Genomic DNA, 27,977 nt, shown 5'->3' with positions numbered 1-27,977 from the left:
TCGGTGCGTTGACTGGCCATCTTTTTAATGAGAGGGCAAAAAAACGAAATATTTTGACCGATTTCATTAATTTTATTTCGTTATTGCAGTGCAGTAGGGTTACAATGGAAAAAACACGTGGATGCAATTGACGTCCTCGACGCCACGATAGTTACATAGAGACTCATTTAAATCAGAGATACTTTGGCTGGAGAGGCAATACCTTCTTGCAATGGTTATACAGACCTCAAGTTATCTGGGTTTGTTTCAAGCCACCGGCCCAAATATGAGCCAATAATCTCATGACATCCCAAGTGCTTGGATATAAATACCCTTCTCGAGTGCCTGACAGGATACGTCGTTCGAAGTCAACGTTCAAAAGACCCAGGTAATCGCTAGTTCCTTTGCCAGATACCTTCAGCACTTGTAAATTAACAAAATGCCTGCTCTACACTCTCGCTTTTTTATTTACACCCTCCTGGGACTCGCGTCCCTGGGTATGGCTGCCCCTTTGGAGCATGTCCCTTCGGACAAGGTCTCGGGGCACGACAAGCTTCAAATGACTCCCCTTTGTAAGTCAAAGTAATTCATACACTAAGAAGTGTGTAATACTAATTTGAACTACAAAGGCGACCTCTATTACGAGGTCCAATCTGGTGACACCTGCTGGGACATCATTGCTCGGAGTGAGAATACTTTCACCATGAGACAGCTACTGTGCTGGAACCCCGATATCAACCCCATCTGCACGAACCTGATCCCCGGCCGGAACATCTGTGTGGGAGTCACTTTTCCAGGCCCCTCCTGCTAAGCCTCACAAGCAAGGACCACCGGGTGAACGATATCAAAAGCAAACGGGAGCAAACGCGTCGGCAGATCGCTTGAAATTTCGGTTGTGATACTATTAATGTTTGATGTCGGATGTTTTCTCGGCCTGACGAAGCCAATCCGTTCATTGCAGTGATTCCAAAATATTTTCTAACTAATCTATTCGAGATGGGTCTCAGTCCCTCTCCAAGACTTTTCCAAGAAATCCTTCATCGTAATAGGCTTCACTTCAGGGAATAACTCATTCAGTCGATTTTCCTCGGGTAATTCAAAGACACCGTTCACAACGAGACGGCTCACTAGGGAAGTGAGTTCAGTCAATTCCTCCTCTGAATATCCTAGGTCACTCGGCATCGGCGGGTTGGTAACATTGCCCTTTTCAATCTGTTCAATGCTATCATAGGTGACGTCGAATTTTTCACCTTAAGATAGTCAATAGGGACATGGATCAGTACAGTCCGAGAATTCTGAGTAGTCATCAGTCTAAGGGGCGCTCACCAAGAATCTCCTCAGCCATTCCTAGAATCTGGTTATAGGTGACTTGATCACCCACAACGATGCTGAACTCAGGCCACTCATCAAGATCTAATGCCTTGATGATATATTGAGCCATATCGTATGTGTACGTCATACATATCACATCATTTCCGTCCCCAGGGATGGCTGCTTTGCGGCTAGAAATATCAACCCCGAAGCTGTATGGTTGAAGATTGGTTTTCACATGCGGCATCCCCCAGTAATCCATAAAGAATCCCGGGATCACACGGGTATAAATGAGCGAGCTAGCTTTCAGAAGTTCTACTGCGTTGAGCCAGAATTTGATGCTGGGATCAACTGCAAGTAAGCTGTAGGACAAGGGTAGTTAGTAACTGCTCAGTTTACTCATGTCATATAGTGAAATACACCTACTCTTCTGTTTGGATAAATGAGAATTCACTTGGAATGAATCTCGCCGTACTTTTTGACTTGTCTGCAGCTTCTATCAGATTCAGTTGTGATCTGCTCGTCTCTTCGGAGATAAGGCCAATTGCAGAGATGACGGTATGGACATTGTGCTGCTCAAGTTGCTTTGTCATTGCAGATACATCGTCGTAATCAACCTGCAGATACAATGTACTAGATGCATCATTCTGTTTCGGGGCCTAGCAAATCCTCAGTATACTTGATATCAGTGTTGGGATAATCGAAGAAGCCCTTACTCCACGTGACAGCACAACAACACGGAATTTGTTTTGCTTCTCCAGCATCTCAACAAAGGTCTTCCCCACTCCCCCAGTGCCACCTGCTACCGCAATGGTTGTCATGATCGATAATGTCCTCGATGTATGGTGGTGATTTGGTTGTAAGGTGCTCGGTTGATCGGTGAAGGATGGCCCGGGTCAATCGGGTTTCTCGCCTCCCTTACTTCCCAACGGCTGATACCCCACTATTAAGAGGCGGGACGGAGGAGCAAAAATTAATCATGATATCTATTTATCAGACCGGATACAAGGTAAAATTGGGACCCCTACCAACAACTAACTGGTGAGGATTGTATTACATCCAGAAATCTGTACCTACAGGTATCATAATGCAATATTCCCGCGGGTCAAAAGTGACAGACCTCTATTATACTCAAGTCTAGGCCTCTATATATCTCAAATAACTCCCAACTGACGGGCATTGAAACCAAGAGCAGAGAGCATAGATGTTACTCCAGTAAATATAATTAGCACACCAAACTCGGTTCCATAACCAAAGGCTGGAGATTTTGTTTCCGCCCAATTTGTGAGAAGGCTCTCGCTGATAGGACCGCAAGTTACGGCCCCGATACCCCGTCCTGCCGCCATAAGACCAATCATTAAACCCATAGTAATTGTTCTATCTGTCTTTCTCATTTCCTGGCCAATCCCCGTCCAAGTGACACTCGAGCCTCCGGTAGATATGCCATAAATAAATGCAAATATGCTCAAAGGGGCCAAGGACATAGAGAGTCCCCAGACAAGAAGAAAAACGGACAGGAGAGTAACAAGTGCGACGGCACCGAGGATATTGGCAACATGCCAAAGATCAACAAAGTATCCCATCATGAGGAACCCTAGCATCATCCCGATGTTGAGGCATACTGTTGGTGCCGTCGTCTCCATGTTTGATGCACCTGTGACAACACGAGCATATGTCGACAAGTAAAGCGATGGAATTGAGTATCCAAGACCCTGGAGGATATTACCTAGTTGGAATATAATGAAAAGACGGAAAAGAGGAATCGAAAGTTCATAGGGCTCTGTACATCTTCGTAGTGGCTGTTTCGTTGAGTACGGGGTTTCACAAATCGGAGAACGGGGGCAACTAATATCACGGTAATGATCGCCCAGGCTCGCATAACAGTTGGAAAAGAGAAGTTCGATAGACTGACCCTCATACTCAATGGGAAAATGATGCCTGTGACTCCGCTACCTGCCTATAATTTATGTTTAGTGAACAGGATCCTCTCGGAATACACATAAAGGGGGAAATTACCCAACAGACTCCCTAAGCAAGACCCCTTTCTGTGGACGAACCATTGGTCGATGAAGAGTAGAATAGTATAATAGAGCAAGCAAACCCTTACTTGCTCTATTATTCTATTTGTTTACGCCTTGAGAAATGATCAGGTGCGATATGTTGGAAGCAAAATGCCCTCAAATTGGACAACCCATCAGTTGAGAGTGAGTACAACAAAGACAGATACGATCGCTATATACTCCTTGATATCATAGTGCAAGGGCAGGTCCTTTCTGTATTTAATAATCAGAAAGGCGAACTTCGCCTTCGGGCGAGGGTAGACCCTGTCTCGATTATGTCTTCAATAAATGGCGATGGACTGTCATTATGATGATCGTGCGCCAATATCCTTTTGACTATATTCTATCTCTGATCCATCTTCCTAATATTTTATTATGCGAAGATCACATAATTGAATCTTGATTCTGATACTATACGCTCCTTTTTATACTAGATTTATTAAGTGGTCCCTCGGGCTTTCGGGCTTCAGTGGAAATCGACCTCTCCACTGACAGCCGACAACACCGGCAGAGTTAAAATCAAAACCAGTGTTGTTCTTTATTACATTTTTTTGTGGGAGAAGCATGAATTTTGAACATGAGAATTCTGGTCGTTCTGATATGGATTCTTAGCCACGCTATTACTATCCTAAATCTATTAAGAATTGCCTCATTCATTCCTAATCTTTACAAATCTAGAATGCAAGATATTGATGGTCGCCGACCCGGGCTTATCGTATGACTAAGGCTCCGGACCGAAAAAGGGTATATAAAACCACTCCCGTCCAACATCCAACCAGACATCCACAATAACCAATCTCATCTACAAGACTCACAAAACCTTTAATCCTCACCATGTGTATGAAAGCGCAGTGTTCCACCTGCAGTAAGTAGTGCCTTGAACCTCCACACTTGGAGAATTTATCCGTTGACCAGCTTAGGCAAAACCACCTGGTGGGGCTGTGGAAGCCACATTCCCTCGGTAATGGACTCGGTTCCTGAAGCTGAGCGGTGCTCTTGTGAACCTCAGGTTGAGCGCGAGGGAAAGAAATACCCACCCAAGGCTGCGAAGGCTGCGTGACTGCAAGGTTGTGTGATATGTTGAAGTTCTCCATGGGGTCGGGGTGATGTGGTTCATTGTTGAAATGGCGTGTGGATTCGGCGTTGTGGGGATGAGAAGTTTATACGATTGGTTATTGGGCATGAATAAAGTATGAAGATGTATAATCAAATGAGAGATATTTTCTGTATAGCTTCATCTGTCTTCTATCATTTACACTCTATCTAATCGGGTAGTCACTATGCGGTGCCACATTGGGTATTGGCAGGATCAAAATCCCACTATGTCAACATCAGACATGCTCCACTCCAACACTATCGATTTCTTTCTCATCACCTGGCTGGTCTGAGACGAGGTACCCGTGAGCTTTGATCTCGGCTGCCATAATACGAGCCTGCTTAACTGGATCACCGCCCCGAGAAAAGATCAAGTCCACATCCTCAAGACGAAGGTTCCCAGTTTCGGGATAGAAAAAGTAAACCACAGGAATGAAGACGAAATTAGTGATCATGAAGATCAGATAGGCCCTCCACTGGATGCGATTAATGATGACCGGTGTGATCATCACGACAGTGAAATTCCACAACCAATTCGAGCTGACACCAATAGCAGTTCCCTTGGTTCGAGCTTCGAGGGGTAGAATTTCTGGAACATAAACCCATGGAACTGAGTTGATTGACATGCCGTGGATGAGCATAAAGAGGAAGAAAAAGGAGACAGAGGCAGAGGCGTATGAGGTGCCATTTGGTTTGTCAACCTGTGAAAGTAAGGCGGCAACCATCATCATGCAGACTCCCAGCCCAAAAGAGCCGATCATCATTGTTCGGCGACGACCCATACGATCGAGCATAAATGCTGGAAGAAGGGAGCCAAGCATGAACATTATTTGAATGCATCCACCAAGAATCTGAGACAGTTGACTATCAAGTCCAACATTCTGTTTGAGAACAGCTGTTATAAATGGTCAATAATCATTCATTCAGAAGCCGAGGAATAGGTGAGAAAGGTCACCGCAGAACTTACTTGGTACGTAATATACCACCAGGTTAATTCCACCAACTTGGTTCATGAGCTGCATACCCCAGGCAAGTAGAACACGCTGACCAGTCTTAACTTCATCGTTGCGGAAAATCGACCAGAAAGACTTTTTGCTGGCATTTGTCTCGAGCTCAATAGCAGAAACGATAGCTTGACGTTCTTTCACAATGTACTCCTCATGCTCTTGCTTATCGTAGACAGCACAAAGGACTTCTATAGCTTCCTTCTCTTGGCAGTGATTCATGAGCCAACGAGGGGACTCAGGCAGGCCAAAGACAAGCACGATGACGAAAATTGCAAAGACAATCTGCATGGCAATGGGAAGCCGCCAGGCTATAGGGCCACCGACAAAGGACATGCCGAAGTCGAACCAGTATGCCACGACGATTCCGACGGCAGTGAAAAGTACTTCGGAAGATATAAGGCGACCGCGTGTCTTCCCTTCACACATCTCTGCTTGATACCTAAAACCAAGAATCAGCATAGCCATTATTACAAAGGTCAAAGTAGGCTAGGAATCAACTTACATGGGTACGGTCGAGGTTTTCAGGCCAGTACCAGCTCCCGTGACCAATCGGCCAATGATGAGGTGAGGAACTGTAAACGCAGTGGTTTGCAAAATGGCACCAACAATAACAACACCCATCGCCAACCAGATCGTTTTCCGGCGGCCGAGGAACTCGCCAATGAAGAAGTTGACTACACAGTGAAGTTAGCCAAAATTCAAAGCCTTGTATACCATGTCAGCATACTCAAACATCCAAGTAAACAACCCAGGTTATAGCAGCTGACAATGATTCCCTCCTCAGAGTCATTGGGGTAACCAAACTGCTTCCTCCAATCTTCATTTCCAACAATACCACTGAAGACCCCTTGATCATAGCCGAATCTATTTAAGTAACCACTCAATATACCACGCTCAGTTCTTCCCAACTCTGGAAGGGACAGAGAGCAGTAAAAGGAGTGGAGGAAAGTCAGCATGATATCCCACGCCAGAGTTCATGATCATACATACAGAATGAAGGCCACCAAACAGCAAGCCGTCACAGCCGCCTGAAGGGAACGACCCCTTCCATACCAAGAACGCATAATGCAAAAATGCCTTCAAGAATTGAATGTATCCTTTGCGAAAATCCAACTAGACTGCTTAAGCGGGATCCGCTCGCTTATAAGCGATCGCGCCGGGGAGGAGATAGAATGATCTTGACCCGAGTGTCCTGAGCCATCATGCATCATATCCGACGGTGAGGAAGTGGCGTAGACCAATAAATGCCATCGACATAAGATCCACGGTGGACCCTGCCATGCACAATCTGGAATCTGGGGTACGGAGTACTGTACGCGTAGTTTGACTGAGGGATGGGCGTGGAGGAGGCGACAGGTGGGTCACCCCATGGGACGGTCTTGCTTAATCGGGTATTCTACGCGCCGTTGCCGAGCTCGGCTCCTCCCGACGAGAGGGTTACAACTTCCTTATTGGAGTGAGAGATTAGGGTCAAACCTTTTCCGAGCGGCTAACTTGCTGAAACTATGGAAGTCACGACGGATTAGGAAGTTGGAACCACTTCTCATTGTTCACGGAATCATCCTCGTAAACATGGATCAATAGTTTACTATATATGGGTGTACTTGGAATTGAAATGCTGAAAATGAGCTAAGTAATTTCTTGTCTATATGCTTCCTTCTCTAACCTTTGTTTCTTTGTCGCAGAGAAATCTAACTCCACACCTCCTTGGTCAATTTGTCGAGAATATTGCGAATCCTGCAGCCATCAAAGCTTGGAAGATAATTGTAAAATGTCAGATATCCATCACGCGGCTCCGCATAGGCTGGGTGTTAATTTGGTGATTCGGCTCGATGATTTCAGTTATCCGCGAGTTCTCAGCTTCAATTACTGGTTCTTCGTGGAGCAGAGATGTCTGGGGCTGGACTGGAGTCGCTCAGTATTACCGCATTTGCCAACTAATAAGAGAAAAACCATCAGATACATCTAGCTTTGATGAAAGAAAGGGGTCAGATTCCTTTGACCTCTCTTTGAAGCTGTAGCTCAGCCTGGCGAGAAGCCTCTTCATCCATGTCATCTCGTCTTTCAATCTGCTTTCTAATTTCACGCAGTTTGAGTTTTCGCTGTTCGGGGCCGAGTTGAAGAGCCTTAGAAATTGCATCATGGAACATGGGGTGGATCTATAGGAAAAAGTTAACTACCACGATGAAAAATTTAGTTCGCATCACTAAGACTTACCTGATTACACTTCTTTTTTTGCTTGTGGCAGAACTGGCAAGCTGTACGACGAGGGCCTGGGAGCTGGGGTATGCAGTCGTCTCCATCAATTCTTCCCATTCTGTCAAGGCATTTTTTGCATGGGGTTCGAGGATTCCCAGCAACTTCAAACTCGTTCTTAATTGCAGGTATTGAGTTCTTATCGGCTGTTGCAGTTATCTTGGCACCTCGACTTCTCTGGGCATCCGAAGCGTGTGAAATCCGCGTAGGAGCACTTCTGGGTCTTGCGAGGAGTTCTATCACTGTTGGTCTGTGCCATTTTTGAATTAGAAGAATCACTGGGTCACTGTTGAGAGAAGATGATGCTATGTAGTAGAATTCAAATATGATGATACTAACGTCCATTTTATAGTTCGAGATAGTCCAGCGCAGGTTGTAAATTTTAGGGCTCGATCTGATGGGTGAGACTTGACCACAAAGAGGTGCTAATGATCAAGAACATTGTCCCAGTAGACCTTTACTCTCGCCCATCTATTCTCAGTTTGGATCATAATGACTTGTCGGTAGAGAGAAGTTCTAGTGAAGAGATCAATGCAAAGGCTAAATTGTTTGATGCTGTCAAAGCAAACAGCCCCAGCCTTGAGCCCTCTGGGAGGATCCTGGTGCCGATGAATGTACTGAAATTGTGCGTGCTTACACTCTTTCGATTTGGTATCGTTTTTTAATCAAATTAAAGGCAGTGTACCTCGATCTACAACTTATGAGTGATGTACATTCATATGTCTGCATAAGTCTCGTTGACAAGCGCAAAGATATTGAATAACATAAAGCATACAAAAACTGCATGAACTCTCTTGAATTATCTTCCCTTCAAGTAGACTCTTTAAAGGGTGAGACAATCTGATCCCCCTTAAGTTTCCGGCCTCGAGAGGGATTCCATATAGAGTATCTTCAGATTGATTTAATCCAGACTATTTTCAAAAGCAATGGAAGAAGGGCCATTCTAACCCGTACTTGAAAGAGACATGTCTCTGTATAGATGATTTTCCAAAGAATCAATAGTAAAGGGTCAAAGTTCGTGCTTTATTCTACTTTGAGTCCGCCAAGGCGCTAATATGAAGCGAGGTATGGCACGGCTAGGACATCTTGGAAGATAGAGACACTACTACTCACTACTAGTATAAATCATCAAAAGTGGAATATACAAACATTTCCATAGGCTGAGCCTATTCAATAGATTTTGGTAAGTACAATGCAAGCCGCAGTGAAGTTGGATCAAGGGCAACTTGCTGTGGCTGAGACAGATTACTTATCAGAAGTCATCCATAGCGTAAGCATTAATAAAGAGACACTACCTTAGTGATGGTTCTTCGGTCTATGACAATATCTTCTCAATTATTTGACATCTTCACCATGAAATCAAGGAGAACCCGTTGCATGATCCTGAGCCTCACGTCCAGTAGCAAACTGTCAAGGCAAAGAAAGGGTGGTTGAGATAAGTGAAGAGCATACAGACGAGCTGATTTTTTGCTCGTCTATCCAATACTACACAAGGTAAACTGCATGGGAAATTTCGTTAAAATTCTATTCGAACATTCCAAGATTCTATCACCATTGGTTCCAACAAAGCCGGATGGACATGGAAAGGTCTGGATCTAGATCGGTATGAGCTGATTTCGAAGTGCCAACCATATTACTAGAATCGAGCACCTAGGTATTGTTTCCAAGTGCCCTTTAGCAAGTCGAATTTTTCACATGCATCAGGATTGATCTTGATAAGTAATGGTTATCTAAGTGTGACAGCTACTCAATCCTAAGACACTCCCCGTTAGAGGATCAGTAGTGATAGAATTCAAATAATTATTTGCTCACCATTGAGCATCTATATAAAACAATTTTGGCTCTATACTTCCCTGGAGTATCCATACGTACGAGCAATATGTACTATTACACAATAACAAGATTAAGGAAAAAAAAATCAATCGGTCACTACTAGGTCGGAACTGACAAATACAATCGAACATTAATTTTCTTTCTCTTGTTCCTAATCATATTGTTCTACCATTCTACATGTAAATGTAAATATCTGACATGATCTGCTGGTGGCACACCCTAAAAATAGGAATGTCTCACTGGTGACCGACCCAAAAGGGTTTAGCTCGGCAATACATCTCAAACGACTTCAACACTTCGCCTTTTCCTCTTCTCCTCTCGTCCTTCTCGTTCTTCTGGCCCTCGTTACTTTTGCTTTTACAATCCAAGTCGCTCGTTTGACTGATTTCTGCACTGTCGTGATTGTATTTACTGCGTGCTATTCTCAGAATCTCGCCACCTCCCCCAGCTTGAACCCCCCCCAGTTCGGACGAACCCACATTCCTGTGATCTGCAGACCTAAGAGTCCAGACTGGTCAACAAACCGGGTGTCATTTTTCCTACATTCCACCGAATTCTACTTCCTTTCCCCTCACGAAGTTTTCGGTTCGCCCGTGTGAGGAAATATACGCCCCTGAATACCTTGAGCAGTCTCTAAAGTGCTCTGTCAACTTTATCGGCGGCTCCACTCGATCTGTTCGTGCAAGGGGGCATTTGTTTTAATACGCCTATCTTTCGACTAGGGGATCTGAATTCTCCTCATCTTTGATCCCGTCAACACCCACGACAGCGACAACGATCGACATCGAAATCGACATCGACAACAACTCCGGCAGCCCTCGCCATGCGATTCTTTGTGTTCACCCTTTTGTGTACCTTCCTGTTGCTGGGCACTCTATCCTCGGCATGGTCGTGGGAAAATACCGAGGCGATCGCTAGAGATGCTCTCGAAAAGCGCGCAGGTATGGTGTCTGTTGTCTTATTTCGTTTTTGGTTACACCGCTGACATTCATATCGTAGATAAGACTACTGAATCCGCTGAATCCACTGCCACCGAGACCGCTCCCTCCACCACTGCCACTGAGACTGCCTCCAATACAAAGACGTCGAAGGATGAGAAAACAACCGACACGGACAGCAAGACCGCCGATAAGACCGACACTAAAAGTGACAGCAAGACTGATAGCAAATCCGACAAGTCAAAGGACCACAAGACTACTTCGACCTCCATCTCGATTGACCCTGCCGCCGGTGCCGGTGGCATTTCAATGGTCACCCCAGCTGTAACAACCACAACCTACTTCAGAATTGGCCAGAATGCAACTTTCGTCTGGAATTACACCTCGCTTTCGGTGACTCCCTCGCATGTCAATGTGGTCGCTTCATGCAGTTTGAACAGTGCGACCTATACCCTCACCCACAACATGACTGTAAAGGAAACCGGGAAGGTCGTTTGGGACACCAACGCTTCACAAACCGTCCCGCTTCTCTCTGCTACCTACACGCTTTTTGTCTATGATTCAGAGAAGGAGCTTGGCGACACGGCTGAGGCTGGTCATCTCGGCTCAAACATCGGATACAACTTTGGAATGTACACACCTCAGCCTTACACTTCTTTAGGTGGTGAGTCTTGCATACCCAAATTTCCCATACTTCATGATCGCTTTTGCTAATTCATAACAGAATTCAAATGTGCTACCTGCAGTGGAGCTTTATCCGATGTTCAACGCCAGGGACTTAAATTTGCCATCGGTATGGCTGCCATCACAGTCCTCTCCTTCACCTGGTTCGTCGGCGGCTTAGGCATATTCGCTACTTAACGAGCTTTTCATTCCCTTCACTAAGGAGTGAAACGAATTGATATTCTCATGGATATATTTGACACAAACGGAGTTCTTGATTTGTTTGGAAGCGAATAGGATTACGATAATAGCAAGAAAACGGCGTTATTTTTTTTTCTTTTGGCATTTCGGACATAGGGTTTCATCATTCAATTCTTCTTTCGCGCATTATTCTTTTAATCCATCTTGATTTCAAGCATTGTTTCTATACTTCCTGTCTCTAGCCGACTTAAAAAAATATTCTTTGAGATCTTGTACTTTCGGGCGGCTTTCATGCGTGCTTTAATTCATTGCGATTTCACAGACAAACTTCTTCTTTGGTCGTCCGTCTTGTCTCGGAAACTGACCTGATCTCTTTGAGGCTCATGTCTAAAGGCAATATGCAGCCCTGGAATATCTGGAAGACAGAACCCCCCAAGATTAAGATGTCTACTATTAGGAACGTCCAATTCTACATGAGGAGTCCAAAGCGTAATTTTTTCGAATTGCTTCAAAATGACCTTCAAGTTGCGGATTGCTCTGCGCTCCAAGTTTGACATGCAAACGGCTTCTTGTACTTGACAAGCCCTATCACAACAAGATGTCCAAAGCAAACTTAGAAGGCATCATCCCAAGGGAAACAAATAAAGCAATGCAGCAAATATGCAATCAAATGTAAAATTCGCAAATAAGCAAAGCAATCAAGCAGAAAAACAAGACGAGATTAAAATCAACCAGTATAAATTCCAAAGATCATTGACAAAGCTAGCATCTCATCTCCAGCACTTTTGCGTAGTATGCAACTCAACGCGAGAATTCGCCAAAAAAAAAAATCCCACCTAAACAAAACACCAACCATCCCCAACAAACTATTCACTTTCTCAAAATGCCATCAGAGCCAGTATTAGGCTGGATATGGCCCAAAGATCCTAAACCGGGGAACCCATCACGCTGGCCGAAACGCTGGCGATTTTTCGACGTCCTCCGAAACAAAGGACCTGATATATACGTTGGAATAGTACGACCCGCAAAGAACACAGCCGGCAAAGTGTCGTTGAAAACGAACTGGGCTCGATGGGAAGAGGAAGAATTGGATAAATATGATACGCCGTTTCCCTGGGCCCGACGTGGAGCTGAGAGGTATGATTTTCGAAGACGAAAGTACTCTGTTCCGGACTATGGGACTTGGAGTCGGGTGGAGTATTGTGATGGGAGGAAGATTGAGAGGGGGAGGTGGATTTCCAAAGGGGAGGAGAAACATGTTATACCGCGACGATTTTGGGATAAGAATGGGGAGTTGTATCCTGCCGGTGACTGGCATGATGCTTTTTATGGCGAGCATGATGATTATAAGAAGTCTTGGAGGTGTGGAGGAGATTGTGGGAAGTAAAATTAGGTTTGATTTTGGCTATGATGCTATGCAGAAGCCTTGTAGTTTCTGGAAGAGTGTGTCATTTCTGTCAGGTTCAAGCGCAAGATTGGTGGAGGGCGTCGAATTCAAATGTTCGAGTCTCATTTACGGATGGAATTGATTTGGATCGGCGAATTGTGGGGAGTTGAGCGGCGTTGTCGGTGAGCTTGTTGCACTTTATACATGGTGTTTGCTTGATGTCTGCGTAAGAAGATATCATATCCTAGAATAGTGTTAGTATGTTGATAATAACATTCCAAGCGAGCGTAAGACACATACCAATACAAACGAAAGATCCCATTTTCTTGTCCTCGAATTCAAACAATCTTGAATAGCTTGCTCAAGTTTCGAAGGAGATCGGGACGCGGGTGTTTGACTAACGACTTGCCATTCAGAGACACCCGATACGTCTGGCTCTTGAACCCCTTTAACGGAGAAAATCAACCCTGCCTTTGCAAGTACCACCGATAGAGAAAATGGCTCCTGACCCTGCACAGCGCGTATTCCGGGTATATTCTGCTGAGTGAACTTCTCAAGGACAGCTTGCCATTCTCCAACCGAAGACTCCGCCTTGGAACGCTCGATCTTTTCTTGCTCTTGCTCTGTCTCTTCTTCTTTTGTCTTATCAGCCTTGAGAAGCTCCTTGAGAAGCACATCGTAGTCCTTCTCCCAAATCCCCGTTGGCTGGATAAGGTCGCCATTGGACTCCCTGATCCGGGATTCTACGTGGTCCCATACGGGTTTCATTTCCGTGCCTTGCCAGAGAGTCTGGAAGTCTTTGATTCCAGATAATCGAGCGCGTGCTGCCTGTTCCAAATCATGGCGCAACTGCGAGGGTGATTCTGCAGCAGGTTTTTCTGGAACCAGGGGTTCCAGAAGTCCTGCAGGTAAGAATTGGCGCAGCTCATGGACCTAAAATTTGTTAGTCCTTGTTACTAACTCGTTTTCAAAAGAGATAAAATGAGACGTGGAAAAATCTCAGACGAAAGGCTGCAAATTGAATTTGACACTCACTTTTCGCTCTAATCCTTGAAGTTTTGCTAGGGATGATACAAGTTGAAGCTCAGACTCCCAGTTGATATTCTGTACCTCGCCATTTCCAGAGTTGAGCATTTGAACGTCTTTATTCGATTCCTCTACCTGCTTCACATCCCCACTGGCTGCGGTACCAGGATTTACTGGCGTAGAAACCGAGGCAGGTGGAAGAGAGGACATGCTATATCGCTAAAATGCGAGGATCTTAAATGGAAGCTGCTAGGAAGCAAACCTGGGTAACAGACTCAATGCTTCCCGTATATATCTGTATCTATATTCCAGCTTGATAGCTATCAAGCCGGCTAGAAATGGAGGCCTGATAGACTGTCAGTAGGGTCAAAGTGAACAAAGGGCGAATCTCGGGTGTACCAATTTACGGTCTGGCACGGTGTTCTCTGCCGGTGGTGATTCTCACCGGTTTGAAAGGAGTTTATGTTTTCTTTATATCGTGGTAGTAACCTCAAATATCAAAAAAGGATAAATGAGGATAAATGAGGCCAGCTCTCTGTATTCAATGGGCGGGTGATGGTTGAAGAATCACGGTGGACCGAAGAACGGGAGATAAAACCAGCCACTGTGGCGCTGATGTGGCTGGTATTGTTAAGCACACATCAGATAATGTCATCAGCACGTATGTACTTCTTTTGAATGCCATTCAATAAGATGTCACCAAACGCTCTGATAGAATACATAAGACGTAAGACCAGCGGAATTCTAGATACTAACTGTGCTATTTAAAAGGCGACGCAGTAAATTCATTGTGCAAAGAGGGTAGCAGGAGGCAAACAATATTGAATAAGAGCATGTCATCTATAGAGCCCGCCGTTAACAAAGTGTCTAAGCTTTAGAAGAGAGATCAAGATGAAGATGATATGAGAAAATACTATTCATAAGTTCTCAGGTTGTCATATTTTACTAGTATGTCGAATCAACAGAGTCCTGTTGGGAATCAGGTGGTCTTTACCAAAAGCAGAATACCCTCTAGAATTTGTCAAGTATTTGGTCTTTTCTAGCATAGAATTCATTCAGAAAATGTAATTCGAATTGGCGTATAGTCTAACTAGACGTATGCTGTTTTCGCAACCCACAAATCTGGTTAAAGAAAGAAATAAGCATGCGAATTGAGACTGACATACTAATTGGATTGTTACACCACCGACCATTCAATCTACAAGCAGAAGAGCACCGATTACCGCAAGTCTAAGAATGATAATAACGGAAGTAGGCGGTAGAGCTGCACTATGGATGGCTTGGCGCAATCCTGTAATATTCATCTACTGTAAAGGAAGACTGGCAGAGGTCTGATCTGCGCATTCGATTGGCGCTAAGAGTGGGGATGCACGAGTCAGTGCTGATGTTGTGAATCACCATCTCTTGTTAGCTTCACTTGTGGATTGATTCGCTTTATTCAAATTCAACCACTTGGGTACTTTTTTTTCTCTTTTTTTTTTTCTTTCCGCACAGGAGTACTCACTGCTCTGACGTCCTGAATCTATAACTACGTAGTACTCTTCGATATATGCACTGCTTCCGACGAGCATTAAACAGGATCGATAATCTTCAACGTGGGGGCTAGAGTGCGGGGTGTAAATTAACACTCATCTTTCATGAAGGCCATAAACAACTGACTACTACAAGTTCATCATGTCAAAATTGAACCTGTCATTCTCGGAACGCATCGGAATGGGCATCGGGTTCATACTAGGTTGTCAGTATTACCAACTCCGATTCAATTTGCCCACAAGTATAAAAGTTGAGTTCCACTGACTTTGGTTAGTTACTTGGGTTGCTATCTCCGTATTAGCTGTACCTTTTCAGCGTTCAAAGGGCCCGGTCTCTCTAAAGCGCCATCTAAAGCTGATATTCTTTCGCGTCTTTCCCTGCTACTTTTCCCCTCAGGCTTTGGTGTAAGTCTATCATCCTCAAAACGGGCTAAATGCCGCGATTGAGGAGTTACCATCTGACTGGTGGACTTTAGTACACTTTCTCCGAGTACAGATGAAAGTTATCGAAAAGTCCTCAAAGAAGAATGCTTGGAGCCGGAGTCTATCACCCTCGACGACGGTACACACGTTCATTTGCTTGGTGATGACAGTGCAGAAAAGGTGCTATTGTTCTTCCATGGTAAATTATACATCCCTTCATCGTGCTCCCATCAACTATCTCTGACCTTTTGATAGGAGGTGGTTATGTAACGCCAGCAGTTGACGCCCATTTCAAGCTGCTTGTGGAAACTATCCATCAGGTAGAAGAACATGGTGGTAGACTCAAGATTTTCTTTTTACAGTATGGTAAGTACCAGCTTATACTAGCTTTACAAACTTCTACGTCTACTAATCAGCCTACAGACCTTGCAGTAGTCTCCCCCTACCCACGACAACTCCAGCAGGCTAGCGCTCTACTCAAATACACACTCACCACACTGGGGAAGCAGCCAGAACAGGTCAGGATGCAGAAAGCCAGCAATATTTCTCGGTATACCCTACTGACAACCTCTAGATTCTCTTAGCCGGCGACTCAGCCGGTGGCCACTTAGCACTAGCTCTACTATCCCACATTCTACATCCCCATCCAACAGTGCACCCGATCAAACTTGATGGTCGATTCTCTTCTGTTGCCCTTCTCTCACCATGGGTCACTTTTGACACTGGAAAGACAAGGTCTATGAGGCTGAATCGTTATAAGGATGCACTCGCGATTCCGACGCTTAATGCATGGTCTTCCACTTTTATCGGAAACGCACCCTTTGATCCCTATCTACAGCCACTTAAGGCTCCAGAAAATTGGTTCCAAGGACTACCCGTTCAGAGAGTGCTAGTATTGGCAGGCGGCGACGAAATTTTTGTGGATGATATTCGAGAATTTGGTGAAAGTTTACGGCATACATTCCCTCCGACAATCGTTGAGATCGTCAAAGATGAAGCCCATGATCATTTAATCTTGGCCTTTTTGATGGGGGAGCAGTCCTCTAAACAGCAGACAATTTTTCAGGATTGGATCCTCCAATCAGTGGATCAATAGGCCTTGGTTTGTGATGGGAATGATAACTTGAATCGTGGCAGCGGGACTAGACGCGAAATAGCAAAGCTACAGCTGGCATTTCGAGATAACTGTCAGTATAACTTGTAGTGCATTATCTGTTTGTCCTTATCTAGGGCTGGCTTATAGTAGTACTATCTCTCAAACTGCAAAGTTGTCAGAATATACTCCATTCACGAGGAAGGTTACAAGGTGTCAAAAATTCTAGCTATATTGGAATATAGCTAGAATCCTTTCTATGAAGAGCAACCAAAAAACAGCGGCACCTCCTTAGAAGATTAAGTTCCACAAGTAGTAAACTACCAATTATCACCAGCGGGACATCAATTCACTTTGCATTACTATGTACGTTGTGTATTATGCATTTCTGTTATCAGTTGAACTTCCCAAAAAGGCAAAACAATCCCGAGAATCGGAGTCTCCCCGCAACTCACCTTGAACGCCTCCGCAATGTCAAATCTTCAATAACTATTCACCTTTCACAACCATGCGTCGAGTCAAGAAATCCCGTAACGGATGTGCCCGTTGCAAGAGTAAGCGGGTGTGTATCTTCAATATTCGCAGAAACCTCTAGTCTATTTCTTTCCTTTCTTTTTTTTTCTCTGGAAAACCGAAAGCTAACACAAAACCCAGGTCAAATGCGGAGAAGAAAAACCTCACTGCAATCGATGCACTCGTATAGGAGTCCGATGTCCCGGTTACATCCAGTCTCTACGATGGGTAACAAAATATGAAGAATCAAGTCCCGGTGCAACATCAGATGGTAAAGGCGCAAGCGCAAGTCCAGCACCTCAAAGCTCGCCGAAACAACCCTCGCACGCGACAGAACATGTATTCTCCGTTGACGACACAAATTCCGGGAACCCACAGCATGATCTTGATTCTTCAGAATTTCCTCTCGACAATCATCCTGAACTTTGCGACAATCTCTGGGATCTACCCGGTAGTGGATCGTTGCCTGAACTTACCGATCTATGCCCATCGCCCAGGGCAATCCCATCTTCATCGACATTTTCGCAGTCCCAAGAGGCAATCCCAGACTTTCACACTTCGAATGACACCACGGTAGACCTATCGCATTTTCTCTCTTTGATTGGGCAAAGTCACACCGAAGAAGAAGGGGGAGGAGGCAGTATATACCGCGGTTTCTCCCCATCAACCATCGTACGAAGCTACCCACCCATCTCTCAACAACCACCCTCTCGCGACTTTATGTCCATATCTCGACCTCTAAATAATCCATCATGGACTCTCATCGAATACTATTTCAAAGAGGTCGCCGCCCTATTCTCAAGTTACGACAGTCAAATGAATCCATTCCGAACAACCGTTTCTCGACTCTGGGGATCATCTCTAGCAATGTGTCGAACAATGCAAAGTATGGCCGCAGCAACACTCGTAAATGATTTCCCTCAATACGGACCCATGGGTCGGAAAATGCGAGATGAGGCCGTTGAAATCATTACCCGTGAAGCTGTCATGGATGATAAGGCTTTATTGGCTTTGCTTATGCTAGGTCAAACTGCAAGTTGGCATGATCCGAAGGATTTGGGAATTTCGTTTTTCAATTTACTTCGGAAACAAATCACGACAATCGGATCATCGAGTACGACAACTACAAGTCCAGACTTTGGTTTTACAAAAACCAGCACAAACACAAATACCACTCCTCAAACCAGTCCGAGCAATAACTATCGATTCTTCGAAGAAGCTCTCATATACTGGGAAATGCTCCTATCATTCGTCGCAGACAATGAAATACTCCCCTCCCAAACACAAACCACATCAACCACCGAATCCCTCCTCTTACAACGAGTTCCACACCCTTGGACCGGTATAGCTCGAGATACACAATTTACCGTTCACGAAGTAGGACGGTTAGTCCGACGAGAACGTAAACGAATCCGAGCACGAAAATTCACCTCTCAAGACGAAATTCATCGCGCTCAAATCGCTATCGAAAAAGCTAGACAATTAGAAGAACGCTTACTTGCCCTTGCTCATCCCTCTGAAGCCGAAATCGTTTCTCCTGGTGATGACGAGACTCCCGTTTGGCATTTACTTACTATGGCGGAGGTTTATCGTTGTACGGGGTTAATGCAGTTATATCGAGTTTTTCCGGATCTTCTTCGAAGTCGGTTACCGAATCCTAATTCTTCTTCTGGAGATCCTTTCTTCCCGATTGATCTTGATAGTATGAATATGGGTGCTGGGGGTGGATTCTGCGATACACATACGTCAACAGGGACAGAGACAGGAATACATGGACATGGACATGGACATGGACAGACGCAAAATCCATCCCCTTCAACAACGAATACATTCATCGAAGACGAATCAGACTCATTATATAATAACTGGTTAACCGAATTCGCCATAACGACATTATCACGATTAAAAACAATCCCTCTCGAATCCCGAACAAGATGTCTACAACCATTCCTCCTCGTCGCATCAAGTAGTGAACTCCGTCTTCCAACGCCCCAATCGTCAAACTCACATCGTTCACATCGTGAGAATGGAAATTTTCAGGATCACGACCCCGAAGATGGAGAGGGAGATGAACCGCCCCCAATATCAATGGAGGCGATTGAAGTTTCCCGTACAAGGAGATTTATTCTCGGTCGTTTAACGTCTTTCTTACATGTTCTTCCTCCGAAACCGATTAATGTTTGTTTGAGGTTGGTTCGGGAGGTTTGGAAGAGGATGGATGCGGGAGATTTAGATACTTATTGGATTGATGTTATGATTGAAAAAGGGTGGGAGACTACCATGGGGTGATTGATGGTTGTTCTTATGGACCTCGAATAGTGGTGGTTCTTGTTCTCGGGGATATCCTACAGTTATGGGATACTTGTATGAGTGCTAGTCTGTTACTTGTAAAGTTAGCGAATTGATTTTATTTAATGGAAATTCAGTGCTTTGAAAAAGGCACGCGGTTGTTTCAATAGAGCCCTTCAGGTTCACGTTGAAGATTCTTGTGTCCTATCGCTACTTAGCGATGGGATAAGGGTAAACTGTCTTATGGTACTTCCAGTATGCAATACATTGTAGCACAGCCTCAACGGAGGTAGATACTACTAATACTCATAGACTTGCAATAAGAATCAGATGGGATATAATAATCTCATACTAAGAAATATTAATATAATAGCCCAACCCGGACCAGCGCCAGTCATGCACATGCCAACCCAAAAGATATTCTTTCCATCATTCCAAAGAATGACACCAATCAATCATGAAAAGAAAAGCCAATAATTTTAAACCAAAAAAAAAGCGAGAAACAAAACAAGATAATAAAGGCATAAGTGGTAAAAATGCCGGGCCACGGCTAAAGTAAAGGTGTAAAAGTAACACCCTAGTCCGACTCAATAAAAGGTGTATAATGCAAGAGGGGGATGTATACAAAGAAAGAGACAGAATGAAAGTTAGCCTCCAACATATCAAGAATGATTTTGATGCTGTAGGGTCAGATAGCCGCAATTGGCTTTTTCCAGTTCAGTTCATTGCAGTGCAGTCCAGTCCAGTCCAGTCCAAGGTCGTCAAACCATGCCATTCATACATTCCAATTGAAGGAATGGCTGAAGCCGAGTCTGCAGCTTGAATTGAACCAGGATATCAAGAATCATTGTGTAGCGCGTTTCCAAAACTTCCAACCCTCCCTCTTCTCCGAGGTCCCAGTTCCAACGCCAACAAGTCTCTCAATACCCTCCGGTCCCTCAGCATTCTCAAATTTCTGCTGATCAATCTCCTCGCCGCCCTCCTCATCAGATCCATTTCGTAACACAGCCGGATAAAGAACTCCAACACCATCTCCACCAAGTGTAGATTCGTATTTGGCAAATCCTTCTTCCGCTAATTTGGCCTCCAAATCACGCACGACTTCAGGCTTCGCGTCAGGACGAAGTAGAGTAATCGCACACCCACCACCACCGGCACCCGTCAACTTAGTCCAGCCAATATCAGCATAATCGACCAATTCACGGATCCTCTCCAACCGTGGATGCGATACGCCTAGCGAAACGAGAAATCCATGATTAATGCGGATCAATGTACCAAAGTGTTCGAGGGTATGATCTGAGGCGCCGTCGAAATCGGGAGAATTGATGAGGGATTGAGCGGAGGTGGTGACTTGGTCAATTGCGTCGAGAATAGACTCCGTGACTAAGGGATGACGTTTCTTTAATTCGCCGACCTTGGCAACTTCCGTTGAAGTAGAGCGTGATTGGCGCGTATCGACGAGGAGGAGGGGTAATTCGGGGAAATCAGGCAAGGAGATCACCTCGGGAGGTTGAGAGTAATCAGCTCGTTTAAAAATCACGGCCTTGCCGCCCGCGGCAACCGTGTTATCGACACCGCTAGGGTTGCCGTGAATACAAAGCTCACCGACAAAAGCCCAGCGGTTGATGCGTTCAATTTGAGTCTCTGCTTCCTCGGGGGGGTTGATCAGGGTGAGGACCAGCGAGTGTACGAATTTGTAAGAGGAGTGCAGAACTCAGACAGACGCAGACACTGGCAGAACTGCCTAGACCTGCGCCGGTGGGGATGTTGGAGCGGAGTGTATAAATTGCGCCGGGACTTTGCTTGGAGCCGAGGGAGAGGAAGAGGTAAAGGAAAGCAGAAGCGGAACGGACGTGATTCTTGCGCTGTTCGTCGGGGACGCCCTTGGAGACGCCTTCGAGGTGGGGTTCAATTGCGGCGACGAGTTCGGGGTCCAGGCTTGTCACGAGATCGTAGTAGAACTTCTTCTTGGAGGGTTGTTGAAAGACATCCCAGGGGAGGGAGTCAATATCCCAGGTATGCGCGAGGCCCAGGTCTCGGAAGTTCAAAGTGATTGTCCGCTGGGATTTCGAGAGGGTCGTGACGAGGAGATAGGAGCGGAGGGAAATTGCGGCGGCCAGGGCAGCCTTACCGTGTACCACGGCGTGTTCGCCAAAGACAATGACTTTCCCAGGAGCTGAAACCATAAAGGCTGGAGCCATGGGAGAGGAAGCTTTACGAGACATGCCTGGTCGGCGTGGTTGAGTCCCATTGGCGGTAGTTGAACTAGAAGACGAGGCGCTGTCGGAGTCGGGATGATCGACCCCATTGCTGGCACTGGCACCATTCAAGACGGACATGGTTGGATTTGTTGAATGAATTGGAAGGTCGAAATGAGCCACTGGACGACGAATAGTAGAGTCTGAACCTCGTAGGCTGCCGTTTACTCGACGAGGGCCGGCAGTAGTCGACATAGACATAGTTTCACCAGAAAGAAAGAAAGAAAGAAAGAGAAAATTCAGGGGGAGATCGAGGGTGATACAAGATATATAGAGGACTCGCCAGGGAAAGGGAGTCAACGCCACGCAATTATGGCATGCATAGAAAAAGAGGGATTGTTGCAGAAAAGAAATGGAATGCAGTCAAGATTGAATTGCAATGAAAGGCGAGTGGTCAACCAACGAGATAGACGTGGTTACTGCTTTACTCCACGAAAGAGTGAGACTATTCTGATGACTACGGGGTACTGTAGGGCACGCTGACAACCAATCACAGTCAGGGGAATTGTCATTGGTCAGCTATTACAGTGTAGCATACATACTAATAACTAAATACCGTATTTTTATTATAAATATTAATAGCAGAAAATATTAAGGAATTGTAATCAGAACCATCTGATTTGGTACCACAGTTGAGTATTATGTTATATTTATATTACTATGAGTGATACACAATTTACTAGTTATATTATACACTACTATACTGTATAGTTATCAATATCTTGAGTCCTACCGAGTATACATGAAATTATTAGAGTATCCTACTCTAGTATACATACAAGTATGGATACTATATATACATAGTACAAGAGGCCGTCATGCAGTGTCCAATTAAGTCATGTCCACCAAGCTTCGTGACCCCGCTGATCTCCATCCTGCAGTAGTCAATATTTACTACAGTATACACCGCAATAATACCTACTATTAGGTAATAGTTATAGACACAGAATAATTTCTATAACAGGTGTTCCAAGTCATGTATATTCCGAAATGTTCTATGTCCATTCTACCAATACTACTAGTACTACTAGTACTATCTCACTAAAGATTCATCGTCACCGTCATACTGTTACTATGTACCAATAGACACGGCGGCAATCCATGCCACAGTACTTCCAGATCACTCAAATAAGACGCACTATCTTCTTCCCCCTTGGAAGTCCCATCCACCGGCGACGGGAGCGTCGTGAAGATAACAGCAGTCTCACTACTCTGCTGCACCATCAACTCATTCAAAATAAGATGCTGAGCTCGACTCGGTAGATCATTGAACGATAACGGAATCGATGCTGCTCCCGGGTATCCGGACGCGGTATGACTCGAGCTTGGTGAAGGCGCAGACGGTCGACGAGCATAGATTGAGTCCAATTTACTATGAAATCGGGGTGGCGATGCGTTCGGCGCAAACATGATACTCGGTCCAGCTCCTTCGTCGGTATTGACCTTGGCTTCAGGGATAGGCGATGAGCTGAAACGGTTACTAGATGCACTTCGGCTAATCGATGGACGCGGTGCAGGTTTGCTCTTTGGTGAGGCGTTTTCACCACTTTCGATAATGGTCGGAATTGGTTGACTGGATGAATCCTTGCGGGTTGTGGATTCAGACCTGACCGATGCTCGCCCTGCAGGACTGACATCAGGAGAGCGGTCATCACTCTCGCTCCGTTTCGTGGGTTCGAGACGGCCAGGGTTCTCGCTCTCATTTCGGCTGCTCGCCAGATCCTCGTGGGAAATGCTTTCCTCGCCCACATCGATCTCAGGATCACTCGTATAGGGATCGGTATCACTTTCATCACTGGTCTCGCTAGACGAGTTATCCCCATCGTATTCGACAAATGCATCTAACAAGCGGTGTGTTTGCATGCCGAGAGTGACTCCTCCCAATGCTCGAAAACTGGAGACTGATCGTCGACGCTTGGAAATTAATTTTCGTAAACCGGTGACCCGCTGCTGCAGAGGCCGATTACCACTCTCCTGGCTGGACGAAGTTTGCCAGGTCGACGGCCGTTCCAATCGTGGGAAATCCACGGCGTCGGCAGATTCCTGCTCCTGCTCCTCCATGTTTTGATAGCGGCTGCGAGCTTTTACAACTCCCTGCCACCAGTCCTCATTCTTGAGAACATTGTGCACGTTCTCTTGTGCATCATCCATTTCCGGTGACGTATCCCCGTTCACAATGATACGATAGGATTTGAGGGCACCATCAGCAAGCCAGAAGACAAGTACCTCGGCTTGAATCCGCAATTTGTCGAGTAGAGCTTCCACGCGACCTCGCTCATCCTCAACATCAGTTTCGTATTCAACAAAGACAGCAACTCGTAGTTGATAGGTTTTCTTCCACGACGGTACTGTGTTCAATATACAGCCGAGTTGAAGGATCAGCGTATATGTGTCAAAGTTAGTAGTGAGCACATTCTGCTTGCTCTCATGATCTGCGCCAAGCTCTGCAGACATCTGGATCGGCCATAAGTCAATGTATTTCTTTGTGTGTCGGCCATGGAGATCAGGCAGTTCGAGATCTTCAAAGCCTTTGGCAACAGCAACGTTAATGCGAAGCTTAAAGAGAAGATCCTCCAAAATTGTAACGTAGCTTTTACAGCTCATACCCTTGCTAGGCGGTTCAGGATCATCCGGTCCATCAAATCTCGACCCTAGGATGGAGGATCGCCGTCTGGTTTTCGTGGACTCTCGTCGACTGCTGCTTAGAGACAGATTCTCGACCAGCGCTTGGTTTTCTCTATACTGATCAATTACAACAATGTTCGGTCGCATCCCTCCCAATCCGGAGTTGAGGACAATATTTCGCATCCCCCATTCGGCGGCCGGAGATATGGCAATGTTGACGAAAGCTTTGATCTTCGAGTATTCCACAAGCTTCGTCCATGCTGTTTGCTGGCGACGAGCTTCTGGCACAGCCGCTGAAAAATCATCGGTTACCAGAACGTGACCAAGCACAAATAAGGCACCTTTCTTCAGCGAGTTACAGAAGGATACCATTTTGTATTGCCGATCGAGGTCGCTCACGAATAGCAAAATTTGCGGTCTCCAGAACTTCACGTGTTCTTGTCTCAAACGGAGCAAGTATTTCCGGACCTGGTGGTAAATCAAGCTTTGACTGACATCGCCCCAGGGCTTTGGCGGCGAAGTGTAATGGATCAAGAGGAAGAGAATGACGAGAATTCCCACACAGCCTCCTGCGTAAAGACCATCCACAAAGAACATGCTGACTCCACTGACAACTGTTCCGATGGCAGCAGTTTGCCAGTTAAAGTAATGGAACGAAGGTCGGAAATTTGGAGCTGATCCAATCTTCAACAGGAAGCAAGCTAGGTTCATTACCAGAAAAGTCATCAAGTACGCCATGGTCACAAATGAGGCAATTCGATTAATATCGAATAGCATCGTGATCTGGGCAAAAACGAATGTAATGATGATGGCATAGACGGGATCGTCACTTTTCTTGGTGCCTTGTCCGAACATTGTGAGTCCAGGAAGTAGACTGTCTCGTGCAATTGCTTGGAGGAGCTTGGCAGACCCAATCACTCCCATGAGTGCTGAGAAGAAACTGGTCGCAAATTCTCCTATCAGAATGAGGCTGTCAGAGCCATTCACCTGAAGAGGTTAATATTTCATCATGTAAATCCACAGACATGTAAGCACTTACTACTTGGATTACGTTCGCGTTGTTGTAGAATGACTGCCTAGTAATGGAAGACGCCATCGCAAGGATGACCAGTGTGTATGTGACAAATGTCAAAGCAAGGCCGGCCAGCGTGCCTTTAGGGATTGCTTTACTTGGATGTTTCAAATCGCCCGACATGCTCGCGCCACTGTCAAATGGTTAGTCACAGACTGCAAAGCAATTCACAAAAGATCGAACTTACGCGAAGATGCCACCCGTGGCAGGGAACAGAATGCCAAACAGGTCTTGAAAGTTTTCTCTTCCCTTCAATTGGCTACCCGAGGCACCCTTAGTAAGGTGAGGCATCAAGTTCCCCATGAGAGTCTTTAAGCTCAGTCCCGTAAATTCCACCCGCTCCTTGGGCGAGTAGAATGGATCCACGAAGCAAGCAGAGATCGGGATACTAAATGTGGCCACTAGCAAAAGAACTAGAAGACCATTACTGGCTCTCGCGAATATCGAGCTCCCTGCCAGACAGATTGCCGTGCAGAATATCAAGATCACACTTCCCCAAAGATACTCCCACCAGAATCCTTCTTTGAGGAAATTGCCCAATGTGCCCCGGTTGGCACCAAAGTTCTCGGTAAAGCAATCGACCAGACCGACAGCATTCATTCCGGTGTTAAACACGTATCCAAGATAGAACACGACACCAATCGATCCACCGAATTCGGGGCCGAGTGATCGGGATATCAAATAATAAGCACCTCCACCTCGAACAGTTCCATTAGATGCGATTGCAGAGAGAGACATCGTAGTCACAAGATTGATCATATATGAGACCACCAGTAGCCCTAGAAAGCCGTTAGCAGCAGCTCGGTATACCCCAGTATCAGCTCCGACGATCCCTACCCAGTATACCCAGTAATCCAGCTTGACCAAGAATGAAACCGAACCGAAGGAACATAAGAATGCTAAGCACGTTCAACGTGGTAGGCACGAATACACCGGAAAAGGTTCCGAGTTTCTTAGAGTCTTCTGTCGGTCGAGGTCGATGTCCTGCCTTGTCCTTCTTATCCAGACTAGAGTCCCTGAGAGGCCCAGCAGTCACTTCCACGTGGTCATCATGGTTGCCCTCAGTTCCTGTCACATTGTGCCACCATCTAGACAATCCACCGAAGAAGTTCTGTGGTAACGAATGTCGCCGACCATCTCTCGACTCCATCAAACCCAGCCTATTATTCCGAGTCCAAACATTAGATGGCCAATGCAGAAGCCCCCCCACGGTCCTCTGTTGTATCTCCATGTTCATTCGGATCGAGGCGAGAGACATCTTCTTCAGCAGTGCGGGTTGAGAAGTTCGGACGTCGACGAGACATCACGATATTACCCGTCAACAACGATCAAGGCGCTGAGCATGAAGATTGATACCGTTCTGCTCGTCTCCGCCTGAATAGACTGCTGAAGAAGGAACAGAAAAAAAAAGAAAAGACTTAGTCCCACGCAAGGGAGTCTTACAGTGCCACCTGCGTCATGGCGCGTCTAATAGGCAAAAAGAGAGATGTTCGTTAGATGCAGCTATAGTGACGCCCATGGCTTGTGGCAGTCAATTATCGCCAGTTTGCTACACCGCCCCTGGCACCGCCTTGGGCACATACTATGTTCTCTATGCGTACGGAGTACTAACGTACATTTTGCACCTTGCCCAAACCAAAGACGAATCTCCATGCAGATTTTGGAGGTAAGACCATATATATAATGCACGATGCATCAAATAGTTTAAGATGATAACAGTGAATAATCGAGTGGTACCGAAATAAGGTGTTGACCATAGTATCGCCGAGGATGTTGATCTTAAGGCCGTCTTGGCACGATGCAATACTCCCCACACTAGATAATTATATATTCCGTCAACCCTCAAATGACCGAATTAGAGATCAACTTAATCTTCTCGCGGACTTCCTGGCTTATCTGTAAAACTGGAAAGATTGAGTATCTGCAGGACTCTGAGAGAGAAAAAAAAATAGATGTTTGCGGTCTCGCCAATACACTATTGTGTATCAATATTCATTCATACCTATGAATATTTCCTACGGTTCTTGACCAGGAGGATTAACCACCTGGTTAATCCCTTTTTCGTGGGCACGAAAAAGGGAAATACACTATTCTGTTTAGCATTAAACAGCATTTATTTGTATGTGGTGCTCTATTATTAGTCAACCCAAAATATCTTATTCCAGTTGGTAGAATATGTAGTTCATTTGAGCAAAGTATGTAGATCACATATACCACGTGACCCACATCACTCCAAAGGCGGAAGAGTGGGAGAGTGTCAGCTGTCATTCTGCCTTCAGACGGTTTGAGCTCAACTTAACTTAACGACCTTCTCCTTCTCTGCTCTCTTCTGCGCGCTGTCAAGTGCGCTTCGGATGCATTCTCGCCCTGTTAACGCCGTAGACTAACCTGATGCAATTCAAACGAGAGTCAACTT

General features: G+C 45.5%; 12 protein-coding genes across 12 annotated transcripts; 5 read left to right on the top strand and 7 right to left on the bottom strand.

Moving 5' to 3' along the window:
- Positions 1-418: 418 nt before the first annotated feature.
- N7469_008908 (LysM peptidoglycan-binding domain-containing protein) lies at positions 419-790 on the top strand (the record flags this gene model as incomplete). The annotated part of the gene is made up of 2 exons (XM_056647826.1): positions 419-551; positions 609-790. 2 exons carry the CDS (start codon positions 419-421, stop codon positions 788-790), a joined length of 315 nt encoding a protein of 104 aa, XP_056497591.1.
- Positions 791-966: 176 nt separating this feature from the next.
- N7469_008907 (uncharacterized protein) lies at positions 967-2,111 on the bottom strand (the record flags this gene model as incomplete). The annotated part of the gene is made up of 4 exons (XM_056647825.1): positions 967-1,229; positions 1,306-1,652; positions 1,717-1,949; positions 2,007-2,111. 4 exons carry the CDS (start codon positions 2,109-2,111, stop codon positions 967-969), a joined length of 948 nt encoding a protein of 315 aa, XP_056497590.1.
- Positions 2,112-2,444: 333 nt separating this feature from the next.
- On the bottom strand, positions 2,445-2,933 carry N7469_008906 (uncharacterized protein; the record flags this gene model as incomplete). The annotated part of the gene is made up of 1 exon (XM_056647824.1): positions 2,445-2,933. One exon carries the CDS (start codon positions 2,931-2,933, stop codon positions 2,445-2,447), a length of 489 nt encoding a protein of 162 aa, XP_056497589.1.
- A 1,748-nt stretch (positions 2,934-4,681) lies between these two features.
- N7469_008905 (putative MFS sugar transporter) lies at positions 4,682-6,408 on the bottom strand (the record flags this gene model as incomplete). The annotated part of the gene is made up of 4 exons (XM_056647823.1): positions 4,682-5,340; positions 5,413-5,891; positions 5,955-6,126; positions 6,180-6,408. 4 exons carry the CDS (start codon positions 6,406-6,408, stop codon positions 4,682-4,684), a joined length of 1,539 nt encoding a protein of 512 aa, XP_056497588.1.
- Positions 6,409-7,440: 1,032 nt separating this feature from the next.
- Positions 7,441-7,768, bottom strand: N7469_008904 (uncharacterized protein; the record flags this gene model as incomplete). Its single annotated transcript, XM_056647822.1, has 2 exons — positions 7,441-7,611; positions 7,670-7,768. The coding sequence occupies 2 exons, from the start codon at positions 7,766-7,768 to the stop codon at positions 7,441-7,443; spliced, it is 270 nt and encodes an 89-aa protein (XP_056497587.1).
- Positions 7,769-10,364: 2,596 nt separating this feature from the next.
- N7469_008903 (uncharacterized protein) lies at positions 10,365-11,340 on the top strand (the record flags this gene model as incomplete). The annotated part of the gene is made up of 3 exons (XM_056647821.1): positions 10,365-10,482; positions 10,541-11,143; positions 11,204-11,340. The coding sequence occupies 3 exons, from the start codon at positions 10,365-10,367 to the stop codon at positions 11,338-11,340; spliced, it is 858 nt and encodes a 285-aa protein (XP_056497586.1).
- Positions 11,341-12,226: 886 nt separating this feature from the next.
- N7469_008902 (uncharacterized protein) lies at positions 12,227-12,730 on the top strand (the record flags this gene model as incomplete). The annotated part of the gene is made up of 1 exon (XM_056647820.1): positions 12,227-12,730. One exon carries the CDS (start codon positions 12,227-12,229, stop codon positions 12,728-12,730), a length of 504 nt encoding a protein of 167 aa, XP_056497585.1.
- A 76-nt stretch (positions 12,731-12,806) lies between these two features.
- Positions 12,807-13,966, bottom strand: N7469_008901 (RNA polymerase II mediator complex subunit MED27 domain-containing protein; the record flags this gene model as incomplete). Its single annotated transcript, XM_056647819.1, has 3 exons — positions 12,807-12,974; positions 13,031-13,663; positions 13,766-13,966. The coding sequence occupies 3 exons, from the start codon at positions 13,964-13,966 to the stop codon at positions 12,807-12,809; spliced, it is 1,002 nt and encodes a 333-aa protein (XP_056497584.1).
- Positions 13,967-15,430: 1,464 nt separating this feature from the next.
- N7469_008900 (alpha/beta-hydrolase) lies at positions 15,431-16,807 on the top strand (the record flags this gene model as incomplete). Its single annotated transcript, XM_056647818.1, has 6 exons — positions 15,431-15,494; positions 15,564-15,693; positions 15,765-15,910; positions 15,967-16,077; positions 16,135-16,229; positions 16,286-16,807. 6 exons carry the CDS (start codon positions 15,431-15,433, stop codon positions 16,805-16,807), a joined length of 1,068 nt encoding a protein of 355 aa, XP_056497583.1.
- Positions 16,808-17,312: 505 nt separating this feature from the next.
- On the top strand, positions 17,313-19,606 carry N7469_008899 (Zn(II)2Cys6 transcription factor; the record flags this gene model as incomplete). Its single annotated transcript, XM_056647817.1, has 2 exons — positions 17,313-17,366; positions 17,459-19,606. 2 exons carry the CDS (start codon positions 17,313-17,315, stop codon positions 19,604-19,606), a joined length of 2,202 nt encoding a protein of 733 aa, XP_056497582.1.
- An 844-nt stretch (positions 19,607-20,450) lies between these two features.
- erg12 (mevalonate kinase) lies at positions 20,451-21,945 on the bottom strand (the record flags this gene model as incomplete). The annotated part of the gene is made up of 2 exons (XM_056647816.1): positions 20,451-21,257; positions 21,331-21,945. 2 exons carry the CDS (start codon positions 21,943-21,945, stop codon positions 20,451-20,453), a joined length of 1,422 nt encoding a protein of 473 aa, XP_056497581.1.
- Positions 21,946-22,905: 960 nt separating this feature from the next.
- On the bottom strand, positions 22,906-26,819 carry N7469_008897 (putative cation chloride cotransporter; the record flags this gene model as incomplete). The annotated part of the gene is made up of 4 exons (XM_056647815.1): positions 22,906-25,476; positions 25,529-25,694; positions 25,749-26,340; positions 26,399-26,819. The coding sequence occupies 4 exons, from the start codon at positions 26,817-26,819 to the stop codon at positions 22,906-22,908; spliced, it is 3,750 nt and encodes a 1,249-aa protein (XP_056497580.1).
- Positions 26,820-27,977: the final 1,158 nt, after the last annotated feature.

This window comes from Penicillium citrinum, assembly GCF_028827155.1.
Source record: "Penicillium citrinum strain IBT 23319 chromosome Unknown utg000008l:1.0-2707905.0:1.0-2709502.0, whole genome shotgun sequence".
Taxonomy (NCBI): Eukaryota; Fungi; Ascomycota; class Eurotiomycetes; order Eurotiales; family Aspergillaceae; genus Penicillium; species Penicillium citrinum.
This window is presented reverse-complemented; position numbering and strand designations above follow the sequence as displayed.